Raw genomic sequence first — 27,488 nt, forward strand, 5'->3', positions numbered from 1 at the left:
GGAGGTGCAAGAGATGAGCAAGAGATGGTGATGGCTGCTATGGCAACGGTGGTGAAGAAGTTGAATAAAGAAAGGGACTACAAATATATAACTAGAAGAATTTGAGGGGCTCATGAAAAATAATACGAGCACTTTCAATCATAGGGCTTTAGTTGCTTTGTTCACCTGCCCAAATAGGTGACAAAAACTGTCATATTGCTAACAGAAGAATTTGAGGGGCTCATGAAAAATATATGAGCTTCTAAAAATCCATAGACTGAATTTGAACATTTTACCAAGACGTTCGTCTTCTTCCTCCATGTTTACATTATCCTCCAGCTCAAGGATCCAAGGTACACAAATACAGCAAACCATGCAAACAAACAATAGAAACAATCAAGGGCTAGATAAAATGATTGGAAGACATATATCCTGTCTGATACTCAGAACGAAAAATCCAAACACAGATAACTTCTGTCACTCAAAACTGAAACATTTTAAGTTCAAATTTCTTTTGTAAAAGATTGAAGGCAAAAATCCATATTAGTTTGTAAGCTCCATGATAGCAGAAACAATGTCTCCGTTAGCTGCCTTGAGAGCATTCACAGCCTTTCCTCTTGAGACTCCAGCCTGAGTCATCACCAACTCTATGTCCTTAGGTTCAACCCCATTGTCATCCACATCTTCATCGTCTTGAACCACGGCAGATGATTCAGGTTTGGATATCACATGGCTGAGATCAGGGGCCTTGAACTGCTCCGCAGCTTGAGTCTGCAATTGTGAGCTCAAATCCTCGATCTTTGCTTCTCCAAATATAACATATGTGTCCGATGTTGGGCTCTTGAAAACATCGGGTTTTGAGATGACAAATAAAACCTGTAAAGATCGAAGTAAACATGATAAAGTTAAATATACGTATATTAACAACAATGACGAATACTTTATCTATATATATAATGCTTACAGTTTTGCTCTTCTTGACAGTTACACGGCTGACACCAAGGATTGGTTTCATTCCGAGCTTCAACATGGCCTTTCGGCTTTTCTTCTCACTTCTACTCTGCTTTGACCTACCACTTGCCTCTCCTTGATGTTCTGCAAAACATAAACAAGGTTTCATAACGATAGAACGGAAAAAAAGAAATAGAAAACGGCGGTATAAGCAAGAAAGAAATTAATCAATTTCTCTTAACTTAGACTATTAATCAGCTGTTCCTATCTCATTAAGACCAGTGGCTTAGATGCACTATTCTAAACAAATAAAGTGACCCGACACAAGAAATCCCAAAATAAGGGTTGGTTATATAGAAAATACCAAGTCCGAAATTTTTAAATACTTTTGTGGTTTCAGTTTCAGTTTCTTTTTCCCTCGATTGAATTAATGGTTCTATTGTGTCATGATGAGTCAAACTCCTAGACGCTGTTTGCCTGTTTCTATCTCATATTACTCGAATATAGACTTTTACTGCAAACTTCCATCTGCTAACCATGAATACTCTAATTTAACCTATTTTAGCACTAGTCAGACTTCAGAATCATACCACAAAACCATGCCAAAAGACTCGATATAACCAAAAGCACGAGATATTTAATTGAACTTGTGACGTTAGGTTCCTAGATTTTAAAATCCCCGAAATTAGTTAATCCATAAATTGCTAGATTTTCGAAACCATAGATACTCAGTATATATACCCAATTCATAAAAATGTAATGAAAAATACATATGCATTTTCTAAAAATACGTATAATACAAAACTTCAACATCAATATGTTCATCGTGTATGAAATAGTTAGCTTACCTTCTTCATCTTCATCATCGTCCTCCTCGTCGTCATCTTCTTCATCTTCAACAACAGGCTCGTCAAGCTGCAAACACGAGATTTAACTCCTGATTAAATAATGTTATCGCCAAAAGCGAACATACCCAAATAAGAAATCAGAAATGCTAAACCAACGCATTCGATAAAACGATATCTAGTTATGCACATATCATCAAACTAATCAACTCACAAACTAGGCGTGAATCAAGGATCTAAATGTGAACACAGATTCAAACAAATATCAAATATAAACCAGCTGCATAAGTCTAGAATATAGTTGTTAGTTATGAATTCTTCCTTAAACTCAAAACTATAGAACCCGGAAAATGGGGAAATGAGGTTTTAATGAAATAGACATTTCAAATTCCCAAATCAAGCTTAAAAAGGGTTTTTTTCTTTCAGATAACAAGAAAAAGGGAACGCCTTGAAACAAAGTAGAATAATGGGTAGTTGAATATTTAACCCGATTAATTAAACATGGCATGTATACTCTAATTAATCTATATATATTTAGTTTTCATGGTTTCTGGTTGAAAATACCACAAACCCTAGAGAGAGACAGATAAAGTGAGAGAGAGAAGAAAGCTCACATCGATCTTTTGCTGTTCAAGATGGGCGGCGAGGAGTTCTTCTTGGGTTTGAGCGGCAGTCATGGTGTTCGAAAGGATGAAAGAGAAACGAAATACTACTACTAGTACAAAAGAGGTCTAACACAAAACCCTTACCCAAACCCTAGAGTGAGAGAAGCTATAGACGAGCAACTTATAAGTGTCTGAGTTTTACTTCTCTAAATTACAATCATTCATTCATCTTTCCTCTAAATGACCAACTAGTCCCTACACTTTTATGTCCAACCCTAGGCCCATTATCCAAGCTCGCAACTCGCAAATGATGAAAACGAAAAATCAACTTTTAGAGACTCTAGAGGCACTTCATATTCTCCCTGTGCAACAATGAATATATGTATAAGAATTGATATGTTTTTTTTGTTGAAAATAAGAAGAATTAATATGTTAGTTTTTATCTTCATTTTTCAAATGATAGCTTCTATTCAAGTAGTTTATGTATCTGCAGAACTTAGGGGACCCAAATTCAAACAGAGTCGACAGTTCTCTGTCTGGATCTGAAGTTCCCATACAAAGACAAAATTCCGCCGAAAGGGTTATCTCCTTCGCGCATAATAGAGAGTGTGGGAGAGAGGGTGTGTGTGTGAGAGAGAGAAGACTATGTGTCGGTGGGCAAGGTAGTGGTAGTGGCAGTGGTAGTGGAAGAAAAATGATGTAAAAGAGTTCAAAAATCAAAATCGCAAGCAGTGGGGCGGGGAACCTTAGATTAAAGAAAGAAAGTGAGGTAGATGATAGAGTGAGATGAAGCGGAAGAGAGGAAAAGATACGACGGCAATGGATAAACATATTATAATTACATAAATGTTATGAAGAGTAAAAATAAAAAAAAAAACGACTTTGAAACATTAGCAACTCAAGCCTATAGCATTAGAAATAATAATCTCATCTGAGTTTCTTATTGCTTATGTTGTCAAATTTCCTACGATAACCATTTTTCTTCCAGCTATCTTTCGATTGCAGAAAGACTCTTTCCATCCCTATTTCGTATTTTCATCTCGTCACGACAACCATTTGGTGGGATTGTAGGTTGTGATGATGGCGAAGAAGATGAACATGAGGTAGAAAAGAGAGAAAAATAAGTGAAATTTGTTTTTGAGTCTTTAAAGTCATGTGTCTAAACTTAATAAAGTCAATTAAGTCAAATTGGATTTATAAGTAAAAAAAAATTTTCCCGAAAGTCTTATGTTTCCTAAATGACTTTTGATTGTCTTCCGAGGCGCGAGTCAATATTTATTTTTTACACAATATTGTAACTTTTATTTTAGCTTAAGCTATACATGCTTAGCTTATCTTTTACTCTTGTACAGTAAGCTTGAACTCTATTCTTTTCTAGTTGGGACACACCTAACATTCAAAGTCAAGTTCACCATTTTTACGTGTCTAAGACATTCTATCGAACTACCATCCTGACGAAATTTTGATCGAGATATGTGATTAGAGATAAATTACCAATTGACATCTTACACAAATTGAACATTCTTTTCTATCTATATTTTATTTGTCCACACATCGGCACCATATTCAATTAGATAGTGATGGGTCAAAAGATATGTATTGAAAAGCTTTCTAATATCGGTATCCATTTGATATTGAAGACCGATTGTGATACTTTTCTTTTGTTGCTAGACCCATTCATAATCTTTCAACAATTGATACGCCTAATTGTTATCTCCAGAACTCGTGCTGTTCTGCTGGGTGGAGAACTTATGAGAAGTACCAAAATACCCCTTCACTGGAAGTTAGGCCCCCTCCCATATTCTTCCCCAAATACACACCACAACTGCTAATTCTGAACAAATATTACAAAAATGGAGAATAACAAGATTTGATCTTTCCGTTAGGGTTTATAGAATTCCTGGTACCCTTTTTCTTTCTCTAATTGAAGAAATTAACTACCCAATTTCTTAATTACTTTCGAATTTCAAAGTTCAAACCAAATGATCCGATGATCTGGAAACCCTAATTGTGATTTGGGGGAGAGAGATGAGGTCTGCGATCGATCATTTTAGATTGAATTTACAACATCATTTAGATCTCATCAATGGAATTAGAGCAGAAGAAGAACAAGGGAATAGTATATTCATCAGAAGGAGATGTAGTTAAAGTTATAGAATGGGAGGATTTCGAACAAGAGCTTGCTCGTTTATGGAGTCTTTCTTCTGCCCTAAAAGAAGCTAAAGAAAAGAAGGAATCTCTTAATAAGAAACTTGAATCACTCATAGAGGTAATACTAGTTCACTACTTTGATCGAACTCAAAATTTCATGACAAATTAGGGTTTATACTAATCATATGTATCTATTTCTTTAGTTCTGTTGAAATTTTTGATTGATGAATAACAGGTAAGAACTGAGTCATTGAATCGTTATAATGAGATAGAAGTAATGAAACAAAAATTGGAGGGAAGAAAGTTGGTGATGGGAAATTTGTTAGCGAGGTCAAATATAGTAGCCGAGGATAAGAGGAACCAAGAGGAGCATCTTCTTGTTTCAATTAGATCACTTTTGGTTTCCGGAAAAGCTCTTTCTGTATCTGGCAAGCATTTGCAGGTATTTCTCGTTAAAATGTGTCATTTTGAACTGTTTTCGAGTTTGATTTGTCCAAAATATGAACGGGTAACTGTTAGTAGGCGTTTCTTGTGAATGATGAATATAGAAGTTGAATGATACGTATGAGATTAGAATGTGGTTCTCGGTTTCTTAGGTATACCATATCAGAATCTTGTCTCGTATTCATTACGTTTTAGTTTGCGTAATTAGTTACGGGATTGTTTGAAATTTTCTTGACTTTTCTTTTGAAACGGACTACGTTCTACGTCAGTCATTACATAGCATTGATACGTCATCAAGATGGGATAAGCACGATAACCGCCGAAGTTAGACTACAAATGAAAGAGGCCTAAAGGCCAACAACATAATAAAGAGGCCTAAACCCCAACAAACTTTTATGCGTAAAATCTTACTTGTAGAGGTCAAAATTACATTTTTTGTCAAATTGTAAGGCCATATCTAGATATGACATATGTGTCTACTTCGACCTAGTGTTACAACTTTTCAAATATCAATACAGTAGATCTTTGAAACTGATAATTATATATTTCAGATGCAACTACAGTAGATCTTCCACCATTTAGACCCATGGGATACAGATACCGCCTGTAATTGGTTAGGAGCGTAACAGATGTTAATTGCTTAAAAAGTGACGAAAAACGGGGTGTAAACGGTAGATAAAAGCTTTCCATATTATGAGGATGTGGATCACTCTTGTTGTCCATATAAAAGTTAATTACTTATTAGGAAACACTTATTGGGAAGGCCCTAACATATGACGAGTGTAATTAAGTGCAGTTTGAATTTGTTATTGCTAAGTAAAAAATCTGGGGTAGAGCCAATTTAGTGAGCACTTGTATCTTGCTCTTTCAATTTCTTGTGGGCAAGTTATTCTAGTTATATAACCCCCAACTGCTCTGGTGATTACTGATTACTGTGTATTTGTTAGCTTACCATTGAAAGGGATGTGGTTTGCCAGGACACTTTGAACATATAGTATATAATTAGCTGAATTTTTTTTTTGGTTGACTCTTATCGTGATTTCACTGCAGAAACAAAATAGGCTACTGGATGGAGAAAGGGGTCATGTCCGTTTAAGGAAATTGCAGAAAATGTTACATTTTAGATTACAGTATATGGTAGCACAAGTTTCAGCTCTATATCCTGTAAAAGCATCAGCTGCGTTGACAAATGGGGAAAAGCTCGACTCTTCCTCTAATAGTAGTAGATTTGGTAATGTTTATGACTCGGCTCTCCTTTTCTTTCACTATTTACGGATACAAAGGATTAAATAACAGTGTGCTTTATACTTGAATCTGGTACACCATCCTTAACTATTGTTTCGAGAAGTAATTAAGTGAAGAAACGTACCTTTCTCTTCTTTCATCTATGTTCGACTTCGATGTTTAGAATATGTGGATTAAGACTTTTCTGGCCAGGGTAAACCAAGACACAACATCTAACCTTGCGATCTAGGCATATTCTTGGACTGGGACAGTACAAAATGGATCTGGTTATTTGGGTATTTTGTTTTGGTGGAATTTTGTATGACCACTTAGTGGAATTGTTTGTGGGTTGAAGATGTGGTCAAGATGATGCATTCGCAAATCTTCAATAACACCATAACTTCATCTTTAACTTCTATTTCTCGGAAATGCAAATGATTTCAGCTTGTCTTTGTGCAAGTGTTTCCCATATGGACTATTCGAAAACATCAATCCTTATGAATCTCAGGTCCTCCCTATAAGTTGGTATATTTAGAACCAGGAAATGCTTTCACTGCTGGATTACAATTTACAAGCAAGAAGATATGTATTATATATATATTCCACCATTAATTGAATTTTCAGTGCTATGCTGATTTAAAATTTTGGAACTGTACGCTAACAGGAAAATGCTTTCTGCAGAGGACCCTGCTGTCTCTAAACCTCTTAAACCAGGACCTTTGACCATTTTGGGTCTAACAGTGACTGCACTTCCTGTAAAAAAGATGGGTTTTTTCAGTGACAAGAAGGAAGTTCAGAAATCTGCAACTGCGCTAGGATATGTTGCCCATGTGAGCTCCTTCTTGCTGTTCCTTTGTTTAGATTCCCGAGGCATTTTAAAGCCCCTGTGAAATTTGATTTTGATATTGGTTTTACATTAGAAATGTAGTTTCGAGTCGTTCAGTTCACCTTGTTTAGGTCTCAATACACTTCACCTGTTATACTAAAGCATTAGCTTGGTTAACTTTCCAGGCTGTCTTGCTCATTGCTTCTTATCTAGAGGTTCCTTTGCGGTACCCTTTACACCTGGGAGGTTCACGTTCATATATTCATGACTACGCACCTTCTGTTGAGCTTACTGCATCTGCTTCAACATCAAACCCAATCCTATTGACAGATTTGAAGCCCACCGAGTTTCCTCTTTTTTTGGAAGGACAAGATACAACCAGAGCAGCTTATGCCATCTTCTTGCTTAATAAGGTGTGTTTCTCTTTCGCTTTGGGCGCACTATCACAAGTCATCCATTTTTTTTTCGACTTATTCTTGTGGTAACAGTTGTTCAGTTCTATTAAATATGTTACATGATGCTATCATTCAGTCCTAATGGATGCAGTATAGTTCTGCATTTCATCTGATCAATGTCCTGTCAGAATATCGACTAGTAAGTCTTATACTTCGAGTAGTAATGAATTCTGGAAGCGGAACTACACAAATAATGGTCGGAAAAGTTTGCGGTCTAGTTTAACCAACATCTTTCTGACCTCGTAATTTAGCTAAACTGAGATATTTATTCACTTTGCATTCTCTTGGGTAGCTTATGATCACGGCGTTCATTTGAAGTTCTAAGTTCTAATGCATACGGAATAACTCGTTACTTGGTTCTACAGGTTTCCATATGCTTCCGCAATGACATTTTTAACAACTTTTTGTTTTCTTATAGGATTTAGAGCAGCTGTTAAATTTTCTAGGCGTGGAAAGTTTGGGACCACGACACATACTGGCTAATCTGAAGGAGCTCTTCAAGACAATTCAATCGCAGGATTATATAGACAAGTAAGTAGTTGATCTTATTAGAACCTTGACTTACTGGTAATACCGTTATTTGGATCCCTGAGTCGACACATGTTTGTTCGATTCCCCCTGTATACTTTTACAAATATATCGATCAGATCTCGAGGATGAATCTGCATGTATTTCATTTTCTTCTCGTATTTAAACAAGGGCCTTCGGGTATAGTGGTTCATGTAAACAAAGCTTTTCATTTATAGATGAAATGATTACAGAGATCTTCCTCCCCAATATACAGATGCTGTTGGCTGATATTTTTGGAAAACTCAATTGATTAGCCATTCGAAAACTGAAGCTCTTTTTTGAAATTGTTGTTATTCAAAAAAATGTTCTCGAGTTTTATGAAATTGTGCATCATCGACCAATACAGCTCTTACGGGTAGACTTAATGGTATCCATAGTGCTTATTCTTCTACAAACTCATGTCGCTCTACTATGGGAACAATATTTGTCTAAAAGAAATCGAATCGGTACCTTGGACTGTTATTCTGGCATTCCATAATTAGGTCAAAAATTCTCTAACATGTACCAATTAGCATTTGTGTTCAAGACATTTGGATTAAAGTGGTTTTTTTTGTAGAAGTGATGAACAATGGTCTAGAAGTTAAGGATTGAATACTGTCTTCTACTTTAGTTTGCCCTAAATTTTACTCATTTCAAGTCATAAAGACCATCTATCTTGTTGAAATTTTGAAAATCTTTTTCTCACAGTCACTGCAGTAAAGAGTTTTCCATGGAAACCTTTTCCCAATCCCAACCCTACTATTATTGCACGTGGATACTTAATTTCTACTTTCTTTTTCTTTTGGACCTCCTACTTCAATTTTACTTTTTTTCGATATAGAATTGAAAGAATTATAAATCATGATATGGGATTTACTTTTTCTTTTGTTTTGATCGTGTTCCCTCCAAAGCTACCATTTTGTTTACGTAAAAGCAAAGATAGGGAGAGATACCCAAATTAAAGAAAAAATAATAAAAATATTATTATCTTGTTTCTACTAACTTTTTTGAGTTATCATTTCAAATTTATTTTAATTTCACTTTTTATCCGTTTATCCTGAGCTTTTGCTATTAGTTTTTTTTTTTTTTTCTCTTTTTTCCTTATCTCATTTTCCGATGTATAACTACCCTTTTTTCTTTTGGTTAGAGGTAAGTTCAAATTTACTTAGATGAAATTTGATGTAAATTGGAAGGCAAAAAAGAAAATATTTAAGAGAAATATATTTACAACAAAAGAAATTTTTCGCCATAAGTTTGTAACAACACTCTTATTCATTTAGGGGTTTTTTTTTACAACCCCACCAACCCATATATGAATTTGAATAGATTCTTCACTAATCATTCTAACTAGATAATGAACAGTATTTCTCGAGTATTTGAGGATATTTCTTGTAATTGAGATATTATTTTTTTATATTTATTTTTCTTTATTAGGATTTAGTTAGAGGAGAAAATGTTCAAAACTTCAATCATGAAAAAAGAATAAAGCCATTAGCTTTTTTATGATTCCAAGCGTGTCCAAAGTACATGCACAATCACTTTTATGAACCTCACGGGTGCCTCTCCCTCTCAAATCCATCATTACTCATCATCATCACCATCACCATGGATCTAAAACCACAATTTTTCCCCTATTTTCTTTCCCACAAATTTTGTACTCTCATGTAAGTGAAAATTTCCTATGGCCCTGTCCAACTAAAGCAAGTTTCACAGATTGTCCCATACATCAGAAAGTTACGAAAAGTGTGCCAAACTCGCGGTAATAATCTATATACTCTACTCCAAAGACGGACTTTGACTATGGTCTTTTTGTTACGAACTACAAGAACCAGAGCTATACTCTTGGTAAATCTTCGCCATATTTAACATCACATTACTAACCTTTAGAAATAACACAAACTCATCAATAGAGATGAAACATATTACACAAAATGCCGAGCTAACATACAAACTACAAGACTCAATCAAGAAAGGGGGTTCACAAATTGGGTCCTCACCAAATTCGATTAGCAATGTGGCATCCAAATTTTTAATGGGAAAGGAATCGAAGATGGAGACAGGCAAAGTAGATGGATGGGATAATACACTTGTCCATCAATTGTTCTTCTATGTGTGCCTTGGGGGCGGTTTCATTTAATTTTTTTGGTATACTTTTTCTTTAAATGGTGTGGACCCAATGAAAGATATATCCTTCACATAAAAAGACTTCATTACAAAAAGCTCCTTAGGATCAAGTGTTCCTAGAGTCTAGTTAATTTTAGCAATAATTCTAAAACAAAACGTAACATGGTCCTTTCAATTTATACAAATAATGAATGAAATTAGTAAGAAATTGATTTTGTGTTTGTAATATTACATAGGAGTTCATTGGTTCAATTGTTTTGATTTTATCGTGTCAATTGACTTTTTCCAAAATTGATTTCGTCTCGAGCAAGGGTTAGGAATAACTCTAACCACAAATTGTTGGGTTAACTGAATAAAAAAAATAGATGGATGTTTCTCTTCGGCTTAGTTCAATTGTTTTAACTAACTTTTTTAAAGAAAAAATAATAATAATATTATCTTGTTTCTACTAACTTTTTTGAGTTATCATTTCAAATTTATTTTAACTTCACTTTCACTTTTTATCCGTTTATCCTGAGCTTTTGCTATTAGTTTTTTTTCTCTTTTTTCCTCATCTCATTTTCGGATGTATAACTACGTAATACCATTTTCGGATGTATTACGTAGGAGTTTATTGGTTCAATTGTTATGATTTTATCCTGTCAATTGACTTTTTCCAAAATTGATTTCGTCTCGAGCAAGGGTTAGGAATAACTCTAACCACGAATTGTTGGGTTAACTGAATAAAAAAAAATAGATGGACGTTTCTCTTCGGCTTAGTTCAATTGTTTTACTTTACATCCAACTCTGATACAAAAATTACAAAAATGCATAAATTTAACTATTTTGTATATAAATTTTATTATAGTACGTATTACGTAGTGTTATTATTTATTTTGAAGTGTTCCTGATGGCACGATAACGTGACAAATGAAAAATGGGAGTATTATCGTCTTTAGGTTGGACGGTCGACGGTCGTGCATAACAATAACAATTATATATACTAGTATATATTTGGCCTAAAACTATTTGGGCACAGTATCTTACTTGAATTAGGTATCCCAAATCGGATCGGGTCGAGTGGACTAGGTAACATGAGAGAAAGCTGAAAGCGTCATAAAATCGTCATGCCACGCAAGAAAAAGATGGAGGCTTGTCATATATCCGGATGGATGGCTATTTACTTTCTTCTTTTTAAAAGTTATCTCAAATGGCCCCCCCAATCCCTTACTTTCTCCTCAATTCCTATACTACCTATTTTTTGTGTCATACTTTACTAGTTTTATAATTCTAATTCTTTTATATAATTTTCTTTTGTTCGTGTAGACAGTTGATTTACATTTTAAATAGTAATTTTAAATTACGAAAATTATAAGGTTAAAAATTCACGTCGAAAACGAAATATCTGAAATGATGTTAAAAAATAATATAGAAACTATCTTGACATGGTGAAATAATCAGATCTCAAATTTATAATCTTCTTAATTATTGTCATTCGATGTTATATTCTAAAATATCTCATAAAAGAAGCGTCAAGAAAAATAATGAAAATAAAACAAGAGTCAAGGTCACATGGAACATCTAGAAGAACAGATAGCTTGTGGGGCGATCAAGATAGTTGACGAATTAACAAATAAACAAAAATTTGTGATGGTTGACGAGGGCTTCAAAACAATTACTCACAAGTGATGGAGTGAGGGCCACTCACACAAACAAACAACCCACAAAAACGATAAGAGAGAGAGGGATGACTGAATAGCAATTGGGGTCTTAACAAAAAAAAAGAATAGCAATTGGGGACTAGGACTGGGGAAAAGGCACCTGACTTGGTTGACTCTCAATGGTGGTTGTTGTCTTATATTTAATTTCATTCTCAAACTGATTTTTCATGTACTTTCGGATTTTAGTACTAGTCCTAGTTGAAGATAAAATAGTATTCAACTTCCATGTTGTTGCAGTTTCGATAACTAATTTGAGCACCAATCGCGCAAAATAAGTTTTTTCGATTTTTCTATTTTTATTCATTTCAAATAATTTAATTTCTTAATGATAATTTGGTAATCTGGTTTACCGAAAATAAGTTTAGAATATGAAGTAAACCCATAACTTCATAAAGAACTAACATAAAATGTTGATAGTTTATCGTAAATTTATACAGAAATAATTTGTTTATAACTATCTTATAATGAAATTATTTTACTATGCAGAAATATATTCTATTATGGGTTATATACCTATTTTATTGTTATGATCAAGGGCGGAGCTACATAGAGACTATCCCTGGCTGCAGCCAGGGATAGCTCAATCTATATCTAAGGGAGTTGGCTAGAAGTTTCAACTATAGCCCGGTAGCTTAGTTGGTCTTGACTTCATATTCATGCCTAAGAGGTGGAAAGTTCGAGTCTCATCATGTTTTTTAATTTTTTTGCTCCTCACACCATGGAAAATTGCATTCTCTCCCTTATCCATTTCATTCTCTCATCATTTGCTTTTGTTTTGTCTGAAACATAACGTGCGACTGTGTAATGTTAATGAACTGTAATTGGTTTACCTTTTGTGTGTTTTACTTTTGGGGAGGCAAGCAAGCTACTCTTATTTCGCATTTTCACTGTATGGTGTGTTAATGAAGTGTATGTGTGTGTTAATGTAAGTGCAAATATTTAGACTTTGTGCAGTTAACAGGAAGAAACACCGGAATGAAGTTTGTGTTTGTTGATTGGGCTAAGAATGGGTTTCAATTCCTCTCTAAGGAGGAGCTCATGTTCTTGGGTCTCTTACGCGGTATTGCCTCGGTAATTTTTTTTTTTTTTTTGCATCTTCTATTGTCTTTCTATCGAAGACGAGAAAGAATGGAGCTCAATTAAATAGAGAACTAGTCAAATGAAAAGTACAATTATCAGTAAAAAGTATAGAACACTATGATTTTCTTTTTTTCAATATAGAACACTTTGTTTCTTTTCTTCTCTTGGTGTTTTTATATTTTTGGCTCACAAAATCTGAAACGTTTTATAAGTATGACTGGAATAACCAGACCAACTTGTCTATATTTTCCACGCTAGCCAGGTCAAGATTTGGATCCTGGCTCCGCCCTTGGTTATGATGTGTTAAAAACATTGAGACGGAATGAAATACGGATGTGCCTGAATATAATTTAGGGTTTATATCAATATGGGTACACTAACTGCACAATGAAACTCTGAACAAAAAAAAAAAAAATGCACAATGTAAATTTCTGCATCCTCCCATCTCTTCTCACCACAAAATATCGGATTTCTTATCAGTGGTAAAGAGAAGTTGATCTTTAACATATAAAGGGTGTATGGTTTAACAATTTCCTCAAGACATGTGAGGAGAATTTGTTCAATAATGGAAGGGTTCCCTTAACAAGTACTCCATATGATATGATTCAAACAATATTCAGTTCCCACTCTAAAATATTAAAATCGGTAGAACGAGTGATATTGTAATATCTGATTAGTGATATTGTAATGGATGATGCACGAGCAAAATGAATTCAAATTTCACGTAATTGTGTCATCCTAACTCTAGCATTTCTCTTTCACAAATTCAAACGGAGTGAAAAGTTAAGACTCTATATAATGATTGTCACAAACAATGCTTTTAAAACAATTCTGGACCGAACCGCTTCTGCATAGAATGAAGGTAAGGATTCTGAACTCTATCTATGTAATAAGGTGGGGATGTATTTTTTTAGAGTATTTGTTTTTGGAAATTGACTACGAACTAAGAAGATAGTCACTACATTGGTATTAATACATCAAAGATGTGATAAACATGAAATTGTCGAATACAAACTCTTACACAGAACGGGCCTATAACAAGAGACGCATCTACAGCCATGCCAAGAAGGGCCATGGCCCCCCAATTAAGAAGTACTATTGTGGAATTAAATATTTTTTAAAATCCAAGGTAAACGGATAGCAGGAATGACCGGGTGGTAGTTATGCCTCTTTGGCAACAAGCGAGGCGTGAGTTCAAAACCGTACTTGACCATCTTTTTATGAGATTTTTGTTTTTTTGATATTTTTGTTAACACTTTTTTATTGATGACATTAATTAATCTTATGTCGTGAATGAATTCTAAAACAAATGAAAAGAACCACTTAAAGTTACAAAATTTTCATAGTTCGACAATGTTTTTCTTGATTCAAGTAAAACTATAAAGCCAAAACTTTATTTGGAGTACAATTTTTGAAAGAATATTTACCATCGGTTTCTCTCGATTTCGGATCCTGATTCTGTCTCTGCCTATAACCCAACTAAACTATAGCCTAAAGTCCAATAACATTATTTATACCTCAATACTCAAATTTAATAACCATAGAAACCACTTCACGAGAATCGAACTTGAGACCTCCAACATTTTGGAATCGAGGTTTTTTTTTTTTTTTTTTGTTGAGAATTTGGAATCGAGGTTACTCTTCCGAATTTGTCTCTAGTTGAGATAATGCTCTCATGTCACAAGAAACTGAATAGACCATACGATAAAAGAATAAGGGTAAATATGGAAAAATAGTGGAAAAGATGACAAAATCGAAAAGTTTCGGCGGGACGTGAGACAGTTTACGCGTTAATGACTTCCCAAAGACACAAGAGCCTTGACGGTCAACCCTTGCAAATAATCATAATATTCCCCTCTCTCTATTTTTAAAGAAACTCTACTAGACCACACTCAGTTAACCCTACCGAGTAAAATCTCTAACCCTAGTTTATTATTTGAACTACCTTTTATACATTGTTAGCCACGTGTACCGAAAAACGCGGTTTCTCTCACCGTCTCTATTTAATGAGTTGGACTCCTTTCTTCACCATCTATCATTTCACTCATCTTTTCCTCCTCCTCTGTTTCTCTCTCTAAATTCCCCCCATTATCTCTCTCTAAAACCCTAAAAGAACTCATAATCTCGATTCAATCCATTCTGATCTAGGGTTTCTGATTCGAATTATCAATTTGATCTTTGATTTGATAAAAAATGGAATAGATCTTCTCTCTTTAGTCATTTCCTCTGTTTTTTTTCTTACAATTTTGTTTTGGGAATTTGAAGCTTTTAAGGAACAAATTTCAATGGCGTATTCAGAGAATTTAGCGAGTTTTCATAAATGGTCAACATTCTGTCCATCTTCATTCACTGATTCATTATTCTCTGATGTTTTTACTCATCATCGAGAAACTGAAACATTAACAAAAGCACTTCAACAATCTCTCTCTAGAGATGATTCTGAAACCCTAGCTGATACAACAAACACTTCTTCTTTCAATCAGAATCATTTCAATATTACTCCTGAAAATCAAACACCTACACGTTCTGGATCAGATCCTGAAACAACATCTAAACGAAGAAATTCATCAATTTCAAACGGTAAGATAACGAAAAGAAAATCAAGAGCGACGAAGAGATCTCCGATCACTTTTATCACCGCCGATCCAACTAATTTCCGTGAAATGGTTCAACAGGTAACCGGTATTCGAATCGGTAACAATAATAATAGTAACGAACATTTACCGGTTACTTCAGTTGTTAAACCAGAAGCAAAACGACCGGGTGACTTGGTAAGTAATTACTTTTTGCCAACACTAGATACATCAGAGTTTTTGCTACACCAACAACAACAACAGCAACAATCACCACCACAGATCGTGAGTTCCACGACAACAGGATCATCATCTCAAGGACTTGATAGTAATTTCACATTTACACAGAGAGGTGAAAATGGGGTAGTAGGTTTGGATTTTGATAGTTATCAGAGTTTCCCAACTCTTGAATCTTGGGGAGTAATCTAAAAGATGGAAATTAAGAATCTCGAGGATCGATCTTTTCTTTCTCGCTTTTCTTTTTTGGGTGTTGTATTTTGTAGTAAGTTTAGTGTAGTACTAGTAGTAGTACTGGATCAGATGGAGTCTGTTTATAAGTTTTTTGCTTTCTGTTTAACAAGCTATTTGTTTGTTTTCATGGAGTTTAACTTTAATGATAATCGATTTTGAAAAAATATCATCAAGAAACTAATTGAGCTTCATTCGGTGACTGAACAAGTGAAGTTTTCGGACTGGAATAGAAATATACTCATAATCAAGTACTTTTAAGGAATTATTATTACTATTATCAAACACAACTTAAGAGTGCTATACCATGGCCTAGGGGCCCCAGACCCAGAGTGATATTTTCTCAGGAAAATGTTATTTGACTCGACAACGAGGTCATGGGTTGTCGGTCAGAGTGAGTTTCTTTCTTTCTAACATCATATTTTTGAGCTATCTAACACAACTTACTAGGTTTGGAACAAAAAAAAAATTAAAAAATTGCTTAGAACAAGAAAACAACATATTTTTTCATTAGGGGGCACTTGAAGGGGTGTAAATATGTGTTCGAGTCCAGCACAGATTCTAATTGCCCTCGGACTCAACAGTAAGTGAGGGCGTTAAGAGTGAGAGTATGGTAATTTTCCGGAGCGTTACGAACCCTCCCTCTCATAAGAAAGAATGAGTGAAAAACCCAAAAATCTAGACCCTAATAAAGCAAAAACTCACTCAAAAATAATAATGTCAAAAAAACCCATCTTTTAAACATTTTTCAAAATGTTCACAACATAAGTAATTATGTTGTTAACAAGACAACATATTTTTTCATAATTCCATTTTTACCCTTATATGTTGACAACATATATCATTGTGTTGTTATAAAATGTTGACAATATCTATAATAATGTCCCGGCTTATTATAAAATGTTGGCGTCATATATAATTGGGTTCTTAACAACATATATAATGTATTAGTCAAAATATTTCTTTGTTCGTTAACGGATTTGTTAAATACAAAGGATATTTTTGTAAAGGACAAACAAAAAAATGCTTTAGTTTTTATGTCGAAAGCAAAACAAAAAATGCAGAAACCATTTATTTTTTCACAAGACAAATCGAAAAATGTTGTAGCCAAAATGTTTGTGTTAGTTTGTCTATGTAAAATGAAAAAGAAAAAAATGCGAAATATTTTGGCAAAACAATGTCTAAGCAAGAACGAATTTGTTCAAAAATTTACAAATTGTTGAGACAAACTAAGATTTGTTCAGAAATTTACAAAATTGTCGAGAGCAAATCAAGAATTGTTCAGAAATGTTCAAAATTGTTTTTGACGTTGATTTGAGCGGAAAATTTCATTTTGGAGGGTAAAATTGTATTTTTACCTACTGAGTTTTTTCCTCATTATTATTTAGTATTGGGCCTGATTCTCTTTAACTTCCCCATTTTGGGCCTTATAATTACGGGCCCTTAGTGGTAAAGAAATGAGATAGATAGATATGAGGTGGATTTAATTATTTTTAAATCATTTAGGAATTAAGTCTTTTTTGGAGTTTAAAGGTATTTTCGAGAAGAGTTGAAATATTTTTGCCCTTCAGCCAAAACTAACTGCCAGAGCTTTAGTTTTGGAATAAAACCCTAACATTTTTCATTTCATTTGCTTATAGTTCAACCATTAGATCTTCATCTCATTTCACACATTTTATTAGATGAGTGGATAACAAAAATAGAGACAAACATTCAAAAGAATGCACATGGTCAAGTGGGGATATTCTCTCTATTTCTCCTCCAAATCAATTATTAAAATTTCATACAAATCAAGAAAAACAGATCTGTTTTCTTGACCTTGAAACCCTAAAATAAATTTCACCAAGAAAACAACTTGACCTAAAATGACAGATGAAAGAATATTTAAGCAAGTTGGTTTATTTAAACTTTTGACTCTGTTTATCTTTGATCAAGAGGTTAGCTTAAGTCAACAAATAGTAAAATAATACAAGTATTAACTTGGATTTTGGAACTATACAAAGCATTAACATGAATGATGTTCTTAGTAGGGTTTAATAATCTTCAAAATGTATTAGGTGACATCAAAAGTAGGTTTGATACCTATTTAATTAACTACTACTATATATTATGAGGATCTTAATTAATCATCCTAAAGTATAAAATCCCAATTAAATGTTAACTTACCACAAACCTATGCATTGACTTTATATAACCTTCTAGAAACCATATCGAATCGGATACACCTATAATGTTATATCTTCAGAGGGCACATGATATCAGCACATATAACAATAGATAATTGCAAGTTTGGATTTTAGGATCTGCACAATTAGTCGAAAAATTAAACATCGACTTATTGAAAATAAGAAATTTATGCTTTAACATGAATATTTAAATCTCATGCTAAAAAGACACTAGTTACGGTTCAAAAATTAGGCTCTAAATGATTCGTTTCTAATTAGTGATCAATTTTAAATATGTGAAAGCTAAATAGTTTGGAAGCATTTCAACAGAAAAAAAAAACTTCGAAAACATCTAATGAGTGAGTCATATAAAAAAATTAGTTGAACATTTAGTGAATGACAATTTCGCAATATTTCTTCAACTATCATGGGATTAAGATGCCGAGGCGTAATGCAAAACGGTCTATTACAACATCAAATCAAAAACATGGACCGACTTAATGAGAAATTGAATCGGAACAGCGTCGAGTCTGAAAATGGACGGACTCGGTGACAAAGTTTAATCAGAGATAGAGAAAGTGGAAGGTTGTTGCAATCATATTATAATTTTCTTATCCCATCAACTAAATATTAATTTATCTTGATTTTTAGTGGAATGTTGTTTAGGTAGATAGATATATAGAAGACTATTGAGGTTTGAGAATGATGGGCAAAAAGAGTAGATTAAGATAAGAGTTTTTTATGGGTGTGAGAAGTCAAAAATGTAGAGCGGGTCTTTGTACTTGACAGTGTACTCTGTCCTCCTTCAATCCCATAACAAGTCAAGAACACTGACACTTTCACTTTTGGATCCACTTAAATTTATAAATTTTGTTGTCTATGTCAATTGGCTGTTACTAGGTTAACCAAAGCTTCTCGAGTGGAATTGTCTGTCCAATTTGTTTTTACAACAATTTTACGCTAAAAGTGTGGGTGTCTCAGTAGTGATATACTACTTATTCGATCAAAATACCAAATCACGAAGCTTATTAAATTACAAAATAGTTTTGCTACTGGTAAGATAAGGTAGGTGAATTCTACTGATCTCTCTTGTTCATCTCATGAATAATCTCTAAAAGTAATCATTTGACATAACAATAATTAACAATCTTTGACGCAAATCACGCAACAAATAAACTGAGCCAATACCATCTCATACCGACATCGCTATTAATATCTCTATCGTTGGCTATACTTGTACTGTCACTCTGGTCTTTTTATGTCTCAACTTATTATTGTGTTTGTGGCGTATATAAATTTCCTATGTCAAAAAAATGGTAGGGTATAAACCATTAAATATAGAGAAAGAAAAGAGGATAATGATGTGTCAATAATATAAGAGAAAGTTTGAAATAAGTGGGGTATAATTTTAATGAAGTTTGACCCATATAGTAGAAGTGGGGGAGGTTTAGGAAGTTCAAGTGTTCCTTGTAGAGGGAGCCAAGTGTGAGACCTAAACAATAAAAGAGTGAAGAGTTTATTAAGGAGAGACGTTTTACTCACGGTTTCAATCTGCAAATAAAAAGAAAATATCAAGGGGGGAGAAATAGAAACTGGTGGGGGTGGGGGAAGTTTTGGGTAGGAAGGAGGAAGTGATTGTGATCCAGTCTCCAAGAAAGTAGAGAGAGAGAGAGAGAGAAAGGGTTTGTTGACTGTAAACCTATCACTTTCAAAATATTGAATTGAAAAGAACAAAACAAAACAAAAAAAAAAAAGTCAGGCATCGGGCAGTTGTTATGGCTGACTGACGTGTTTTGATTTTGATGTTGACATTTACAATATTCTTTATTGACTTTCCACGTGTCAGTTGTTTATGACGATATTGTACTGTCAGCATAACGTCACTCCACTTATTCTCCACCTCGACACAACCCTAAGTTCCTAGGGTAAATGTATGTTTCAAGTGTCACAATTGTTTTATGTTATGAGAGGGCGTGTACCCCCAAACACGATAGTTAGACGACGTTTGGACTGGACATAATCTGTACTGAGTCGAACAATCTGGATTATTGTTAGTCCGAGAATCTTCGGGTTGCTCTCTATGTGGGTTTCAAATTGCTCAATCCCGGGTCCATAGGAAATGCTAAGACAAGTAGGAGCCTACCACAAAAATTTGGTGTGGCTATAGGCCTCCCGAAACATATATAGGATATAGTTGTCAAATGATTGATAGAAATAGGAGATAGCCCAATAATAGTACACGAGTAAAACCATTATAGATAATTTCGAGTGTTGGATGAATCCTAATGTCTGTTTTCTTTTCCTTTTTGTGAAGAAATTGTAGAATTATAGGGGACAGGAGTAAGGAGTATCAGTTCATAAACATTCGTATAGTAATGATCCTCAATATGTTATATGTCTAAAAATTCTAGCACAAGTAAAAATAATCGCTTAATTATAATCAAACCTATTCGATATTCTAGAAAAAGGATCTACTAGCAAAATAAGTTAACATGGAATAACCTCCGTATTGTGGCACTGAGGATGTGTTAAAGAATAATCTCTTATATGGGGTGTCAAAAAGGACCAGAGTTTAACCCTAAGACCATGGAGGCCCACAAGATAAGATAGAGTCCTGGGAAGGGCCAGCAGATGGTCCCAAAAGAATTGCGGCCCCAAGAGACAACATTTTGTTAGGAATCTCATTGAGATGGTAAGCCAAGGACTAAGGTTGGAGACTTGGATCCCCAAATAGAGGGAAGGATTGAGGATCTCCCAATGTAAGAGCCCTAACAATCTGTAAATGCTCATGAGATGTGTATGTTGGTGGAGATAGCTTCCAAGGGTTGTAAAGTTAAGGTGATTGAATAACTCTACATAAAAACTCCTTGGAAGCCATTACGAATTTTACCATCTCAAAATAGGAAAAAATCTACATAAAAACTAATCGATCCAAAATGTAATGCCACAACCATTGTTATTCTTACAATCTATGAAAAAAGTTCTTTGACACTCTAAGATAACCTACAAATATAACAGATAAAATGTACTTTTACTGGCTAGAACAGAATAACTCTCCTTCACAACTAACGGTCGAAAAGGAAACAAAGGATCAATGACTTTTACGAGTTTTTAACCATAAATTGTCATCCACATACTGACCTTAATCGAAAAAGAAAAACAAGAACATTCATTGTCGACATTAAGAGAGGTGAATAAGCTGCAGGATTCTTTTTTTCCTCAGGGAAGTTTGGACGTTTGATGACAGACAGCCGGCATGTTGTTCCATGGAATGGAGCCAATCCCCCATCCTTGGCTTATTGAAGAAGTTCCTCCGGGCATATTTGTGTAGTCGTTGCATAAATCTTCACCTAGAAGTGTTGCTATGGTATCGGTGTTGGTCTGATCCTTGGAACATCCAGTACCTCGATCAAACCAACCTGCACCCAGTAAAGCATCTGGCCTCAAAAGATCCAACTGAGTAAATATTTCTTTCTCATCATCTTCCGTCGCAATAGGTTCAGGTGGGTCTTTTTTAATATTTGATCCTGCAGCTAGTAGCTAGCAACTGTCAATTCCGTTGGTACTATAAAATAGTTTCATTTCTATCCTAGAGAGAGAGAGGGGGTGAGAGAGAGTACCTGGTAGAGCCTTGGAAAGTAAAGGTGCAGGCTCATCCAATGAGCTTCCGCTGATAGGAGTACAAGCACCAAAAACTGATGCAGCAGAGCAGCCTAATGGAGATGTCGGGTCACCATATTCTTCCCATTCTGTCTCACACAGATTGAGGGCCGAACTATCCATTAGATCACTCGGAGTAACAGAAGAACAAGAGCTCTTCTCAGAAGACTGATTTTTCGAACTATTCAAAGTCTGCGACTCCTGAAGAAGTGCATCCAACAGGCCACTGTTGCGTCTTGAAAGACAATCTTCGTGTACCTGTGTAGTTGAAAGTGGAGACAGTGTATAATTGTCAACAAGATCGAGGGAAGGTCTCTGGGGAGATGTTTCCCAGCTACCTATATCAGTTTCTGGATATTGGAATGAAGGGAGCTCCGACTTTACAGGCCCAGGAATGGGCTTGGAAGTAGAGAAGTTGCCATTTGAAAAGGCATGGCTGCCAGGTCTTGCATCGAAAGGTGAAGATTTCTTGATTTTTCTGTTGGGATCATAAGGAAATGATAAATCAAAAGGTTGATGGATTTTCGGACGAGTTTCACTCTGAAGCTGGCCAAATGGTGTGACTCCACCGCTGTAACTACCAAAACCAGGGAACAAGTTTTCTGGTTCTCGGAGTCGCTTCTGGCGATGCATTGATGTTGGGAAGTACCTGTAACTTAGAGACGGACCCAGGCCATGAGACAGCATGTTACCAACAGAAACATCGGGAAGCAAGTGTTCATAAGGTAGAAACCCTGAATTTGCTTTTAAACCGTCAAATGGGACATCAGGAATCTCGTAGTTGTTTGCTGGCAAGAGACCGTGCTGCTGCGCGTTTGCATTGTTGAATTCATTGGTGTTATGAGTCTGCTGACTCCCATTCACATTCTGCAAACACATCTCAGGAGGGTAAAGTGGTAAACCTGCACGTTGCTTTCTCTTGATTCGGGTGTTCCAGTAGTTCTTGATCTCGTTATCAGTACGCCCAGGCAACTGCAGAGAAGGGATAAACCATCCATAAGGAGCAATAAAGAGAAGACGGGAAAAACCGAAGGACATACAAGAATCAAGAGAAGATTAAAACTAAGAACTTCAAACGTTGCACTTTAATATCCCGGAATGAACACAAAATATTATTTCCACTGGTTTATCAATTTTTCCCAGATCAAATGCAAGCCAATGTAATGGCAAGTTTTCCCAATATAGTGACCATCTCCAACAGAACCTACCCACTATAGTAGAATCAAGACACATTTCACCAGATGCAAGGTAATAAATCTCAAATTGAACTGTAATAAAAAAAATGGGCACTTTTAAGGACAAAATAAATTCACTTCCCAAAACTTCAGATTGCTATCATATTAACCAACGCGAACGGTTTAGTTAACTAAATTCATACAACTACAAACGTAAACAAATAGGACAGCAAAATATTGATTTCGGGAATTAGTTAGTGACCTAGCGAATCACCTAAACATATAGCATCTTGAGTTACCTTGCTTCTAAGCATCAATGTAAGATCTAAAATGTCCTTTTCGAGATAAAAACCAGTTTTTCAAGTCATCCTGAAACGTACATTAATTGGCATGCAAACCGATGTGTATTTGTGTTATAGTATCAACACATGGACAAACCTAATTCAACAGATTATGAAATACTATTGAACAAATGAAGTGCCATTGGGTGTACCAGTGCCCTAGTGGAATAAGAAGATACTGTAATCTGTAACTGGAACTAGCTAAGAGATAATAATCATGAAGAAGATTCGGGTCATCAAAATCAGGATACCCTATACATACATTTGCGGCCATTCGAGCCCATTTGTTCCCCATTTTGGCGTGGAGTTCAACTATTTTGCGTTCTTCTTCTGCTGTAAAAGCTCCCTTCTTCAAATTGGGTCTCAGATGATTAGCCCACCTAAGACGACAGCTTTTGCCGCAACGGGACAACCCTGAGTGTTTTTGAACAGCATTCCAATTACCTTCTCCATGCTTCTTAACGTAATCCACCAAGATTGCGTCCTCTGCAGTTGTCCACGGCCCTTTCTTCAAGACAGTTCCTCCTCCACCGTAGCTACCTTCATCAATCGACTGTGAGTCCGACTGATCCTTAGACAGCATTTCATCGTCACTCTCATTTGTTGAATGACTCATTTCCTTGAATCTGTTACAAAATCAAAAATCAATTCATACAAATATCTCAGAAGCGCCAAATCACAAAGGTAAAAGCCTGACAAAGCTATATGCTGAAACAAAGACACTTAAAAAATCATGTAACAACCCCCAAAAGTATCATTGAATACTAAAACAAACGAATGGAAATTGCCGACTCCAACGAACTTAATTCTCCTACTAAATCGCCGCAATAAGCAACTTATAGGTACCCAAACAATAAAACGTTCCTAAAAGAACGAAAATTAATAGGGTTTTAGAGATCACTCGGTCACTCCTAAGTATCCACGCTACAGACGTAATTGGGATTACTATTCCAAAGGATATAAACATAGTCGCATATTAGCGAAGAGAAAATCAAACGCAATATCCTCAACTAAATGATGGTTTTCGGTTAACAAGAAAACAAAATCATCAAACCAATCAAAAGAGGGAAAACAGTTTCTTATACATAATGACAAAGATGAACATAACGAGTGACCGAAACCGTTAAGCTCGTGATATTAATTAATTATTTATGTGAACAAAGATCAAAAATTGAAAGAAGGAGTTTGAAAAAACAAAAAGGGAACAGAGAAATTTTCGAAAGTTGTTTCCATTTCAGTAAAATAACACATACTTGATTAATAGATCCTTGGGGTTATTAATGAAGTTACTGTAAATCTATTCAAACAATTCCCAATTATGGAAATAAAAAGTAACTTCGTGAGATCATTAAATTGAACTCCCTGTTTTTTCGGATCTAAAAGATCTTTAAAGATTAGCTCAAATCATGCTATAAATTAAACACCAATCATCATAAATTTCACCCAACCATCAAACAATTTAATCAAGTTCATGCGAATCAGAACAACACAACAAAATCAACAAATCAAATAGATAAAAATTTACCTGAGATGAGATCAATTGTGGAGAAGGATCCAAATAAGAAAACCCAAACACCGACTTGAACACCAAACCTCAATTACCCAAATCAATTGAAATAGTAGCTCTAAGAAACAGTAAAGCAAAATGAGTAGTATTTAAGCCCACACTGAAAATCAAAATCAACTAAGGAAGGAACCAAGAAAACCCTAAAACTAGCCCACAAGACTGAAGTAAAAAGAACATGTAAAACCTGTGAGTTAGAAACACAGAATCCTTAGACCAAACAAGAATTCATCTTCAATTATATGAATCACAGAAAAGAAACCCTAAAAAACTAGTTTGGTGAAGAGACAGAGGTAAGAAGACGGAGAAATGTAGATATAGAGGAGGGTAGTGAGAAGAAGGGGATGATGGGGTTTTTTTTAGAGAGAGAAAGTAGAATCGCATTTGAGAGAGAGAGAGAGAGAGAGAGAGAGAGAAATTGTGATTGTCAAGTGGAACCCGAAAGTAGGATCTTTACTATATGAAACCTCCAGGTGCCGAACCCGATTTTGAACCTTATCTTTCTAGGTTCCGATCCGACCCTCTCTCTCTCTCTCAAGATTCCTCCTTATTTTATTTTATTTTATTTTAAACAAGATCTTCAATATTTATTTAGATAAGGAAAATAAATTTGAGTTCTGATCTTTTTAGTAGAGAGATGTACATGTTAACTATATTCAGAGTGAGCTTAAAACATGAGATCAAGTCTACAAAAGAAAAATGAATTCAAACTAAAAGAATAGTATAACGGTTTTTGTTATTACGAAATATTATACTCGAAATTCTATTCATCCCTCCATTTGGTCCCTCCCTGGCTCAGTGAGACGTTGTCACATCAAGTGGAGGGCTGGTGGAAGGATAATAGAAATTTTGATATTGTACATCAACAAAATATTATACGCACGATAATTGCTGAATTTAAATCCTTCACAGAAATGGGTCTACAATCTAACTAAACTATGGGTCTCAAATCCAACTAAACTCAATAAAATTGAACCTGAAATATTCATAATGCGAAGTAGATGTACCACCCATTATACTACCAGTTATTGACACTAAAGGGAATAGTCAGTAATGAGGTTCAACGAAAAAAAAAAGAGTAGAAAAATCTACTTTAATTGAAAAAATAAGAAAATAGTAGAATATTATTGACATTAAAAGTAAGAAAAATCAATTTACGCATCACACCTTCAACAATTGTTTTTCTTGCCTATCATTTTGTGTTACAAGTTATGAATATAAAAATATAAATAAGTTCTTCAATCTTAAATTTTAAAGTATTTTCACTTTTTAGTGGGAAAAGTCAATTTGGAACAACTTTTTATTATTTTCAAACACAAAAATATATAAATATTTAACATGTAGATGACAATACATTTTGTAGGCACTACCTTTTTACAATATATTGACTCTCATTACTAGTTTCCATTGTGTCCCATTTGAACTTGAACTCAAGATCTATTTGCAGACATACATAGCTTTCAATATTAGGAAGGAGGACCACCCTCCTCCTAGAAAACTCCTAACTCTTTTGATGGTGAGAGATGAAAAGGATCAACTGCATTAATGGTCTTTTCTCTTGAAAGGTACCATATAAAACTAGAGATAAGTTTGGCACACTGCCATACTTACATGAAAGTGCCTAAAATGTGATATTTATAGGCAAGCTACATATTAGATTTCTAAATTGGTCAATTTGTTTGTTGAAAAAAAGAATTTAACTTTTTCATAGGGCGAACTGTCCAAGGTGCTACTTTGCTAGTAGTAATGTGGACTTCAAATCGTGGGATCTCACGATTTAAAACAAGTTAATAAGAGCAGTACTAATTTATTTTCAAGAAGTAATTCGACTTTACGTCTTACTGATGCGAGATTACTTTACAATGCAAACATAAAGAAAAAGGCTATCATGTTGACTCACGACTTCAAAACATGTATTAGAAAAGACTTTTACCCCCCCGAGAGAATCTCTCGCTGATATGTGATTGCTTTACAAACAAATTTTAAAAAAATTTAGGCAGAAAAATGTCATTTTAATAGAAGTTTGATGTCAGGTATGTTATGCCAAATAACAAGTAGTTTCTTGATGGCATCTTCTTGTGTTGTGTTTGATATTAGCACATATAATGGTTTGGAGGCAATTTAAAAATTATTTTGCTTTCACTATAAAAGTGATGAAGTAAATTTGCCTTGGCAATATTAGCATTTTAACTAATAAAGCAAAAAAAAAAAGAGTCTGATTTTTTTTAATCCACATTTCTAATGGAAAATTTTAAAATTTCTCTAATTTCTAACAAATAAACATGCCAAACTTTTCTTCTCTTTCTCATGGGGCAGCTCAATCCCAGCTTCTATTAGAAAGACAAACCAACATTTTGTTGGAACTTCATGTCAACACATACTCCTTTATATCAAAGGGTAATGAAAAAATCACGGACACCATAGTTTTACGAACTTGCTTTATTGCTTAGATTAGTGGGGTGGTGCTACTTGTTCTATTGTACAAAACACAAGTTAGTATAAACGCAATTTTTTCATAATAATCTCAGAGTTGGCGGGTGGATTTATGTAATTTTGACATTTTTCCTTTGTTGAAAAGATGTAATTTTGACACGATCCTCTAACTTCCT

The 27,488-nt window shown here is 34.7% G+C and overlaps 4 protein-coding genes across 6 annotated transcripts; 2 read left to right on the forward strand and 2 right to left on the reverse strand.

The window, feature by feature from the left end:
• Positions 1–368: 368 nt before the first annotated feature.
• Positions 369–2,733, reverse strand: LOC147545790 (nascent polypeptide-associated complex subunit alpha-like protein 1). The gene is made up of 4 exons (XM_086672910.1): positions 2,390–2,733; positions 1,779–1,845; positions 944–1,074; positions 369–855 (listed from the first exon to the last, which is right to left on the reverse strand). The coding sequence occupies exons 1-4, from the start codon at positions 2,450–2,452 to the stop codon at positions 523–525; spliced, it is 594 nt and encodes a 197-aa protein (XP_086529036.1). The 5' UTR covers positions 2,453–2,733; the 3' UTR covers positions 369–522.
• A 1,116-nt stretch (positions 2,734–3,849) lies between these two features.
• On the forward strand, positions 3,850–8,257 carry LOC147545791 (UV radiation resistance-associated protein). Its single transcript, XM_086672911.1, has 6 exons — positions 3,850–4,649; positions 4,767–4,973; positions 6,026–6,206; positions 6,881–7,029; positions 7,211–7,438; positions 7,899–8,257. Exons 1-6 carry the CDS (start codon positions 4,467–4,469, stop codon positions 8,013–8,015), a joined length of 1,065 nt encoding a protein of 354 aa, XP_086529037.1. The 5' UTR covers positions 3,850–4,466; the 3' UTR covers positions 8,016–8,257.
• A 6,712-nt stretch (positions 8,258–14,969) lies between these two features.
• LOC147545792 (calmodulin-binding protein 25-like) lies at positions 14,970–16,102 on the forward strand. The gene has a single exon (XM_086638003.1). The coding sequence runs from the start codon at positions 15,219–15,221 to the stop codon at positions 15,933–15,935; it is 717 nt and encodes a 238-aa protein (XP_086494129.1). The 5' UTR covers positions 14,970–15,218; the 3' UTR covers positions 15,936–16,102.
• A 4,976-nt stretch (positions 16,103–21,078) lies between these two features.
• On the reverse strand, positions 21,079–25,586 carry LOC147545793 (transcription factor GAMYB-like). Of its 3 annotated transcripts, none has more exons than XM_086673696.1 (5): positions 25,067–25,498; positions 24,841–24,940; positions 23,578–23,941; positions 21,760–22,771; positions 21,079–21,672 (listed from the first exon to the last, which is right to left on the reverse strand). In XM_086673696.1, exons 3-5 carry the CDS (start codon positions 23,929–23,931, stop codon positions 21,359–21,361), a joined length of 1,680 nt encoding a protein of 559 aa, XP_086529822.1. In that variant the 5' UTR covers positions 23,932–23,941; positions 24,841–24,940; positions 25,067–25,498; the 3' UTR covers positions 21,079–21,358. The 3 variants fall into 3 exon arrangements, with proteins under 3 accessions (XP_086529822.1, XP_086529825.1, XP_086529823.1); XM_086673699.1 differs by having other exon boundaries at positions 21,079–21,666; positions 25,067–25,308; XM_086673697.1 differs by having other exon boundaries at positions 21,079–21,666; positions 24,841–25,586.
• Between the last annotated feature and the right edge of the window lie 1,902 nt (positions 25,587–27,488).

The sequence above is a fragment of the Eschscholzia californica genome, unplaced genomic scaffold, assembly GCF_041429995.1.
Source record: "Eschscholzia californica isolate CP2 unplaced genomic scaffold, dmEscCali1.0.p SCAF_4, whole genome shotgun sequence".
NCBI lineage: Eukaryota > Viridiplantae > Streptophyta > Magnoliopsida > Ranunculales > Papaveraceae > Eschscholzia > Eschscholzia californica.

Coding starts and splice junctions, on each gene's coding strand:
- LOC147545791 (XM_086672911.1), top strand. CDS start 4,467: ATGGAATTAGAGCAGAAGAAGAACAAGGGAATAGTATATTCATCAGAA. Junction 4,650..4,766: donor AACTTGAATCACTCATAGAG/GTAATACTAGTT, acceptor GATGAATAACAG/GTAAGAACTGAGTCATTGAA. Junction 7,030..7,210: donor CGCTAGGATATGTTGCCCAT/GTGAGCTCCTTC, acceptor TTAACTTTCCAG/GCTGTCTTGCTCATTGCTTC.
- LOC147545792 (XM_086638003.1), top strand. CDS start 15,219: ATGGCGTATTCAGAGAATTTAGCGAGTTTTCATAAATGGTCAACATTC.
- LOC147545790 (XM_086672910.1), bottom strand. CDS start 2,452: ATGACTGCCGCTCAAACCCAAGAAGAACTCCTCGCCGCCCATCTTGAA. Junction 1,846..2,389: donor TTGAACAGCAAAAGATCGAT/GTGAGCTTTCTT, acceptor TCGTGTTTGCAG/CTTGACGAGCCTGTTGTTGA. Junction 1,075..1,778: donor CGATGATGAAGATGAAGAAG/GTAAGCTAACTA, acceptor TATGTTTTGCAG/AACATCAAGGAGAGGCAAGT.
- LOC147545793 (XM_086673696.1), bottom strand. CDS start 23,931: ATGAGTCATTCAACAAATGAGAGTGACGATGAAATGCTGTCTAAGGAT. Junction 22,772..23,577: donor GGGCTCGAATGGCCGCAAAT/GTATGTATAGGG, acceptor CCTTCTCTGCAG/TTGCCTGGGCGTACTGATAA. Junction 21,673..21,759: donor ACTTTCCAAGGCTCTACCAG/GTACTCTCTCTC, acceptor GCTAGCTACTAG/CTGCAGGATCAAATATTAAA.